Below are 9,746 nucleotides of genomic sequence, written 5' to 3' on the forward strand. Positions count from 1 at the left end.
CGTTGTCTCAATCAACATTAAACATATTTTGGCCTTTCTCTCTTACCCGCCACCCGTGATTCTGTGACATTTAACAGCATGTGATGTATCACGGGTTTTCTTTATCCAGTATTTAAAGACAATACTTCATCTCTTATCAAACATAATTTGCATCGACATACTAAGTTTCTTCCTAATGGCGCACCGAAGGGACCAAGAAGATAATGAGAAATTTTACTCCTCTCAACCAGTGACCAAATCAGCACGATGGACTGATGATGTTTGGAGGCGTTTGAGGAACCCTCATACAGTTATTTCGGGTTCCTCTTCATCCGTTCCCGAAAACCCCTCTTTACAAAATAAAGAGGCAACTTTGAACCTAGAGGGTAAAAATTGGTCTAAAGATGCAGTTGAGTTTTATACTAACGGAGATACCCCTTTTTGTTATACGAAGTTTTTACCCACGAAACAACTAGATCGAAGTTTCTGGGGTAGTTTGTTAGGGTACGAGTCCAATGGAAGCCTTTCTGAGATGGTAAATTTCTAAACTCACATATGCTTGTACATATGATCCCCTAATTGTGTAACTTATATGATTTTTAATTATATTTACAGCACATTGAAGCGTGGACCGCAAGATTAATGATCCATCGATACGCAAAATTAAGAACTGCACCAGAGTCAGCACAATGTTGGATGGTGTTACCCCTGTGTTTTTATGATGAAATGAAAAAAGAAGACTCTATAATTGCCTTAGAGCTGGCCGGAACTAAATGGCCATATCCAAAACTTTGGGAGGTTGACAAAGTGTATATTCCTTTTTCGTTTAAGGATGGTAATTGGTTACTCGTTCGCATAGATATGCGGACGATGGAAATTACCCAATACTGGACTGATAAAAGGTGGAGAAGTGAAAGACTTCAAAGTGCTAAAATGGAAATGTTATCAGTGTTTTTTCCGTGGTTTCTTGATCGTATACGATACTGGCGAAACTCGGATATTATATACGATAAAAAAGAAATGGTCATGGGTTTAAGTGAAGTTGACGTGCCTCAAGACAAGGGTAACACTGCTAATTCAGGGGTTCTGGTTTGTATGATGATGGAAATGTTGGTTAAAAAGAAGCCCTTAGTGATTGAAAATGACGTTGAAGAGTCATGTTTTGACTACCGGCATCATATGGCTGACGTGTTATATAAATGGCGCGTGGAACCCGATAATGTTTAGTTGTTAGTCTTGTTTAATTTAAGCGTCCCAAAACTCTTTGTAGGTTGTGACGTTTAACTGTGTTATGTGTGAGTGTTTGGTTTGTATTTTGATGTTTAAGTGTAGTTTATGTTTCTGGTTTGTATTATGATGTTTAAGTGTTTGGGTAAAAGTAAAAATATATATTTTATGTTTATGTTATTATATATATATATTATATATATATATAAAGAATATTATGTTATTATACATAATATATATATTACATATAATTTATATATATATATAAGAAAATTATGTTATTATATATATATATATATGTATATAATATAGTTTATATATATAAATAATTTATATATAATTTATATAAATATGTATATATAATAATTAATATAATACGTATATATATATAATATAGTTTATATAATAAATAAAAATATAATGCATGTCTAGGAGATTTAAAAAGCTTATTCCTAAACCGCCATTGGGAATCGCGGCTCCCCCTCACATGGTTTTTGGTCAAAACCCTAATGCATGTGTCAGCCTTTTTTTGTCCTAAGCCTCTTTTGGGAATCGCGGCTCCCCCTTTACTTTTTTTTTCAAAATTCCGAAACCCTAATAGATCTGCAATATATTTATCTCACTCAGCTTTTATCCCTACCTCTTTATTATACCCTAATAGTCCAAAACATGTGATGAGAAGACAATATATGCATGCACCCAAATTATTAAAGCAAGGCACAGACAGGCATGCATGTCATGTGATTAAAGCTTCCAAATTATTAAAGCAAGGCACAAGCATGAAGACAATACATGTGATTAAAGTAAGAAAGCAAAGGACATGCATTATGGAAACGATTCAGCATTTTCTTCAGCATGGCATGTGAATTCAACATGTGAAAGCAAATTACATCCCTATATATTTTCTCATATATTGTCCATGTGAATTCTCATCCAACACCACCATAATTCTCATCAATCTCTCACACCACAAAATTCTAAATTCTCCTACAACCATCAAACACCACAAATACTTCATACACCTTACAACCATCAAACACCACTAGAAAATGAATTACAGCCTACATCTCAACCCGGGTCCAATGGATAGTAGTCTGTTGTACCTGGGTGACGAACACAGAGCCAGAAAATTGTTTTTGAATCCACAAGCGGGGGATGTCAATACCATTGATTTTAAACGGGGTGATGGTACTCTTTGGGCGTATATTAACGAAGAGAATATCTATATCGGGTAGAGTTGGAAATTTCATCAGTATGCTTGGTTTTCGCGGCTTGGTGTCATGTGGAAAGGGTCGAAAAATTGATAGACCTTTGGTAGAAGCACTAGTCGAGAGGTGGCGGCCCGAAACTAACACGTTTCACCTGCCATTTGGTGAGGCCACAGTAACGTTGGAAGATGTTAACATTCTATGGGGTTTACCCATTGAGGGCCTGGAAATAGCACCGGTTGAGGAGTCGTACAGCCCCGCTGATCGCGTGCATATGTGCCAAACTTACTTAGGTTTTACTCCGGATGAAGATGATTTGAAAAATCACACGCTAAAAATCGGCAAAATACAAGAGTTTTTGTTAGAGAATCCAATACATGAACATTCAACAGGCTTGTTATGTATGCAGCATGCGCGTTGTATCTGCCTAATACTGATTACTAATAACTTATTAGCATATACGAATAACTCGTATGCGTCGTTACATGTTTTAAATCATTTGCGTGACTTTAATACTTGTGGGCAAATGAGTTGGGGTTCAGCCGCGCTAGCTTTTTTGTATAGAGAACTGACTAAGGGAACCAAGCCAGAAACTAGGGTTCTAGGCGGCCCAATGTCACTCCTACAAATATGGGCATGGACCTGGATTCGGCCAATGACACCCACAATTATCAATGAGCAAATAGATTGGGAAAAAGCATATGGTGCAAGGTAATTAAATACGTACTATTGTAATACTAAGATAAATATTAATATTCTAATAGTCGTTAATGTCTTCCTGAAGGTGGACGTATAATAAATTTAGTAGAAGAGAGACGCCTTCAAATGTTATAAAGGCCCACCGTACAACGTTACAGAGTCTACAAGAGTCCGATGTATGTTTTCTTTAACATAATGGTTTTATTAATTAAATTTTAAATACTAAGTATTAACATATTTTTATTCTTACAGTTTAATTGGATGCCTTATCGGGGCGTGATCCATAGACTCCCGGGAATGTGCACATCAGGCCAACACAGTTGGAGATCACAATGTTATTTAATCTATTATAACGTGGTAGAATATCATCCGGTGGAAAGGGTGAAGAGGCAGTTTGGATTGCTTCAAGAGATCCCTCCCTCATTCCCTATTACCCGTGCCGTGGTTACAAAACTACGTAAAATATAAATTAACATATGTAAATAGGTATAGTTTTTATAAAATATAAATGGAGATCTGTAAATGTGTATTAGGTTGTTTGGTGGGTTTTTTTAAAGTTATAAAATTATAATGTGTGTTAGGGTGTGTGATAGGGTTTTGGTGGGTTTTTTTTATACCCAATACTATAACTAACGGAGGTTAAAAAGGGTTAAGTTGGTTTGTTCCTAAGCCGCGATTGGCAATGGCGGCTCCCTCTTTTCTTCCTAAGCCTCCATTGCCAAAAGCGCCTCCCTCTCTCTAAGTCAGAAAAGCAAAATAAATTTACTCCTAAGCCGCTATTCCCAATAGCAGCTCAACCATTTCCCTTTTTTTTTTACTTTCCCATTTTCCTCTTTTTTTTCCATACACACCATTTTAAATTTTTTTCCCTAAATCAACAAATGAATTGAGAATCATTCGCTGGAATCTAATAATCATTAATCAACCCATACGCTTAACACAAAGCATATGGTTTCAGTGAATGGCTCAAGCGAATGGCAGACCATCAGCGAATGAACTCATAAACCCTTAACACAAGTTACATATCAATTAACCAAAAACAAACATATTAAAATCAATTTTATGGTCATTTAGCGTCAAAATAAGACCGATAATCAAATTATTACAAATACATTCGATTTTAAACATGGTTTAAAAGTCAATTTTAGTCTTTTAGGTATGGTTAGAGTTTTAACGTCACAGTCAGGTTTAACCATGTCGTTTACTTAGTTTTATTAACAATGTGGATTTAATCCACCTAAATGAGGATAGACGATGATGAAAATGGATAATCAGTAGTTAAAGCTTCAATTTTCTATTTATATTGTTTTTCATTATCAAGCAAGATTTTATAATTATCTCTTAGAGCGACTAGTTCAATAACCAAGGTTTTGTTATGGTTTTGGAATACCTATAATTTTGAGATATTTCCAACACATGTGACACAATCTGTTAAACTTAAATCATCAGTTTTGCGATACAAGCAAACAAATTTTGTTGATCAGCACTTGAACTTGAAATAAGATCTTTTGAGTGTTTAGTGTTGACATGTGAATATGTATATGAATCTTCTTCTATAACATTCTTCTTGTCTATAACCATCACTTAATCATCCACATTGATAAAAAAAAAAAACATTTGCTTATTGTTGATCACCAGAAGAACAATCTATCACATCAGAAGCTTGTATTTAGAATTTTCCAAAGATTTCTATGAGTTTCTATATCTTGCCTCCTTATTGTTAAATTTCTTATGTATATTTGAATCTCTGTTTTTATTCTTGTTGGGAGTATATTACTTTCATGGCTTATCACACTTTTTGGAAAAATGTTCATACTCTTGACAATTATAACACTTCACCTTCAACTTGTCAAACCCAATTCTTTTACTCATTATTAGAAGATCATTACGAGTCCTTTGCATATGGTTCTTGATCTTTCACACAATCATAGCCATGTTCCACATCAAATTCATCAGTTCAAGATCACCTGGATTGATTTGATCGTAGTCTTCATCAGGCAGATCACATGTGGCAACTTTATTGCTACCAATTGTTCATAGATGAACATAAATGCACCCATAAAAGCAAAGTGTTGTTCAGCCTCTTTCATACTAGTAGGTGGTGATTGTGATTCCTTAGAAGCCTCATAAGCACCACTTGAACTTGAAGAACTTTGACTAGAAAAGTTTACGTTTGCTCTTGAAAATTTTAAGTTGATGAAGTAGGGTGAACATTATTGATGTAGATTCATGAACTAATAAAAACAAGTATTTTAATTCAATTGAATATCTATAACTAGTATGGGTAAGTAAGGTCGTCTCCACATGGAATCAATGGAAAGTGCAAGCAAAACTCATATTTTATAATTACTAACCTAGGTGGACAGTCGATGTCAAGCGATTTAAAAAAAAATATTTTGAGAACACACGATTACTTTTAACTTTTGCAAACAATTATGAGAAACGTGATTAACTTCAGGTTTAGGTAATGCGATAACTAATTAATCACAAATTCACTTAAATTAATTGCGCAATAATTTCTAGACCTAGTTGTTTGATTGTGATGACAAAAAAAACCGTATCCGAATTGTTGACACAACTGAATGCGACCTACCCAATTACCTGTTTTGTGTTATGAAAATCAAGTGTTAAGTAATGACTAACGATTACTGGTTCAACGACACGAGAACCTAGTCCTAAATGTTGATGAACACAACCATATAAGTGATGCAAGGTTTGATAATAAAAAACACAAACTGTTTAAAAAATCAATTGATAACTCAAACAATATTAAATAACAAAAATCAATCAAGTTCTTAATCATTAATACTGATGTGTGATGGATATAGGATGCAAAATTTGTTAATTTTTCAAAGATTTATTCCCACAATGTTAAATTTTAAATTTATAAATATTATTATCTTAACTAAGCCACACACAAATAGGCAAGTCTACCTATCGTATTTGTAGTAAAGTATAGGTAATAACCAAATATCGATCCACAGACACACTTCTAGAGTTTTACTACTAAATTGGAGTATTTATTTAACCTAAAATGAAGAGCATTTTGGATTTGGTTTTGGTTTTTAGTAAATAGGTTCTAGGAAAATTAAATTAAAAGACAATATTTTTGTTTTTTTATATTTTAAGGCAGGAGGAAGATCAAAGATAAAAGAGTATCATCTTGGTTAAATCTCCTTTTAATTTGGTTTAATAGTTGATTAGTAGACATGTGATTTTGAGTTTGCTATGGTGATTAAATATGAGAATAACATCGTTATTCATGTTATTCCATGATATATAAAAAAAAGATAAAACCTGGCCCCTTTTACTAAAACATCATTTTTTGTAAGCAAGTGATTTTTGATAAAGATAAGTTAACTCACTTAAAAAATGAGACAATCCCTAAAATTAATAAGTGAATTGTCCTTGATATTTTAGTAAATAACCCTTGTATTATTCTGATGTGCTCAAAGTTGTTATAAACTTATTTACTAAATTACGCTAATCTAGACATTAAGTAATACTCTAGACTCTCTAAAACTCGACTAAACTACTAACCGGCAAGTGAACCGATCGACTCTAGTAAAGCAAAGTAAGTCTGGATATCGAACACACGAGACTCTTTAAATTACGCAAATTAACTAATTAGACTCGACAAACCGAAATGACTATTTATTTTTATATTTATTTAAAGGGGGTTCTAAATTACTAATATTCAACTAATAAAATAATCTAATTTAGTAAAGACAAGTAAATAAAACGAAAGACAATTTAATTCAACTGACTTAGATGATGATGAAAAATCACCTAGGCTAGAATCCCCTAAGTTGTAGTTATCAATTAATTGGAAAATAATTGTTATTGAAATAAAACCCGATCAAGGCCTCTGACTCTTCTCAAGAAGACACATATGGGTTTCTAATGAGTGTTAAGACACACCAGTTTTATATATTAAACTCGCTTACAATTATTTAAATAATTATAAACGAGTACCTTTATAATGAAATTCTACCTTACAACCTGAAAATAAAAGGTAGTTTAATAAACTCAATTGACTCGATAGACAATGTTAACTAATAAAACCTAGACGGGCCCTTTTTGAAGAACTAAATCTAAAAATCTTAATTAACAAAGATCTAACAAATAACCTATCACTTTACATCTATTTAGGTTAGCAACACACTTTTATTCATTTGACTAATAATATTATTCCTATGACCTTATTCGAATTCAATCATAAACTAGTCAAAAACACACAGTAGATGACCTAACAAAACCCTATTATAACCCTATTATATGAAACAATCACCAAGGATAATGTGAAACAATAAAACTCATCAATCAAAACCAAACACACATATGCATCAATTAAATAAAACAAAATCGTTTACTGATTCATAAAACCATAACAAAGTAAATCCAGATAAAAATCAAACATTAACGGAGGTTCATCGTAAGCCTACGCAGTCTATAAACTTTAGCCTAGCATCTTAAAATCAAACAAAACACAAATAAAAGTCATTTTGAACATCTACTTAAAAATTAGAAATCGAAAGATTAAAGATGATAAAAACCGTAAGCCTTCAATTTTTTCTCTTGAATTAGCATTTCATCGAATGAATCCTATCCTCCAAAAGCTCCAAAATAAGCAATACTGACTTCAATTTTTGACCTTAACAGCTTCTGCTTCGTGTTGTATGTTTAGGGTTAAGTTTAATGATGTTTATATAGTGATTAAGGCTCAAAACCCGTCCACACGCCAGAATCTTCTAGAAAAAGGTCTCGTCGCGTCACACGACCATGATGCCTTTTAAGGACGCGTAGCGCGGCCACACATATATTCATCGTCGCGTCACCCGACCATGAAGCTCTTCCTCGTCGCGTGATGCGACTAGCTCCACCTTCTCTGGTTCTTTGCCGGTTCGACCGGTTCTTCTACTGGTTCATTCCGGTTCAACCCTGATTCGTCCTGATTCTTCGTTAAGCTCCTTTTCGACTGTTTATCACACCCAAGACCTACAAAACTTCATTTAGTTAGTGATATATCAATTATAAGCGAAAATGAACCATAAATCATCACATAAGATATAAAATTATCATGGGTTTACATATATATATATATAATTGTATATCATATGCCTAAAATACCAATTAAGATTAGTTGACTGTTAAAGGGTTAACCTTGAATTACCAAGTTTTAACCCGCACAACTCTTGAAAAATTATAGAACTCATGTAATAACCACTCAAGAGTTGCATTAGATTGGTTATGTTGCACACTCACATAACGTGTAATTAACTGATCTTAGTGGATGAACACCAACAATCCGTTTCCACAACATTGTTGATAATTCCCATTCTAAACTGATCAATCACTTTCAATATTCCATTTGGTCCATGTCAATATTAAGATTCATGTTTTTTCCCCAACCAAGTACTTATAGGAATAGCGATTTCTCGGCTTATCATCGAGCTTGGAATCTTGGCAGCTCTTTAAAAGATTCTTAAGTTATTCCCCAAACCCTCACAAGAGTGGCAGTTCCGCGGCTTATCGTCAAGCTCGGCGTTTGTGGGTTGATTTTAAGGATTCTTAATTTATCAACCAAGTCCTCAAAATAATAGCCTTCTCGAGTTATCATCAAGTTCGGGGTCTTGGTGTCTATTTTAAGGTTTGCCAAGGTTTCGCAAGACTAGCAATTTTATCGTTAAGATTAGCACTTGGGGTATCTTTTAAGAGTATTTTAACATTTCTCATCAAGTGATAATTTCAACACAACCATTAGTTATTAAAATCCGATCACATGTTATACTAACATTATTAAACTTCAATTAAGATTCACTATAAACCAAGATGATACTATGGAAGTTTAATTACTAATAGACATAATGATAATTATCATAGTACTAGATACAAGCATGATCAAATTGAAACAATCTAACCAATTTGGATGACTAATCTTTGATGCTAATGACTTCTCTCAAAAGCTTAATCTCCTTAATCTTCAAGGGTTGAATGAATGGGATTGATTCCCTTATTAATGGTGATGGAAGGAGGTGGTTGGAGAGCATTGAATTCTCCTCCAAAGGGTGTTCATGTCCATTAAATGAATGAGAAGAACATTCAATTTATAGGATGATCGGATCCTCAAGGCACGACGGTGTCGCCATTTTTGTCCTGCTGCATTAATTGTCCATGTCAGATCATACTCCTCAAGGGTAACATGATCATGTTGAGTTCCACAACAATCCAAACTCCCGTTGTTTTGTCATTTTCTCTTGTATTGAAGGCATGCCGTGTTTTGTTTAAGAAGATTCTACTTTTTCTTTCTTCTTGTTTTTGATCACATGGGTGTGTCTTTGTTGACATGGCCATGTCCTGACTTCCTGATTTTTGTCTTACTTCTTATGCTCTAGGCATGGTCATGTCTTGACTCACCATAGGATGTGTTGAGTTGATTTTCACTGTTTATCTCCGTTTTTCTTTGTATTTCAACTTGTTTTATTCCTTAGAACTATATGTACCTATAGATAGAAATTATAAACATTAGTGGTTATTTTTTTAATATAGTTGACGAAATTACACTTATTTGGAGATATTTTGGTACTGAAAACACATAGAATCTGATCAAAGTGAGTTTACACAAAATCCTAA

The 9,746-nt window shown here is 33.6% G+C and overlaps 1 protein-coding gene across 1 annotated transcript; it reads left to right on the forward strand.

Moving 5' to 3' along the window:
• The first annotated feature begins 2,391 nt into the window (after window positions 1-2,391).
• On the forward strand, window positions 2,392-3,581 carry LOC143536258 (serine/threonine-protein phosphatase 7 long form homolog). Its single transcript, XM_077030290.1, has 3 exons — window positions 2,392-3,125; window positions 3,199-3,289; window positions 3,366-3,581. The coding sequence occupies exons 1-3, from the start codon at window positions 2,392-2,394 to the stop codon at window positions 3,579-3,581; spliced, it is 1,041 nt and encodes a 346-aa protein (XP_076886405.1).
• Window positions 3,582-9,746: the final 6,165 nt, after the last annotated feature.

This window comes from Bidens hawaiensis, unplaced genomic scaffold, assembly GCF_021521415.1.
Source record: "Bidens hawaiensis isolate Kalapana, Puna unplaced genomic scaffold, B.hawaiensis_p1.1 tig00010770_1, whole genome shotgun sequence".
Classification (NCBI taxonomy): domain Eukaryota; kingdom Viridiplantae; phylum Streptophyta; class Magnoliopsida; order Asterales; family Asteraceae; genus Bidens; species Bidens hawaiensis.

Bases quoted from the DNA above. Each gene is read 5' to 3' on its own strand.
- LOC143536258 (XM_077030290.1), top strand. From the start codon at position 2,392: ATGGTACTCTTTGGGCGTATATTAACGAAGAGAATATCTATATCGGGT. The intron at 3,126-3,198 runs GTAATTAAATAC...GTCTTCCTGAAG, and splicing joins GAAAAAGCATATGGTGCAAG to GTGGACGTATAATAAATTTA. The intron at 3,290-3,365 runs GTATGTTTTCTT...TTATTCTTACAG, and splicing joins AGAGTCTACAAGAGTCCGAT to TTTAATTGGATGCCTTATCG.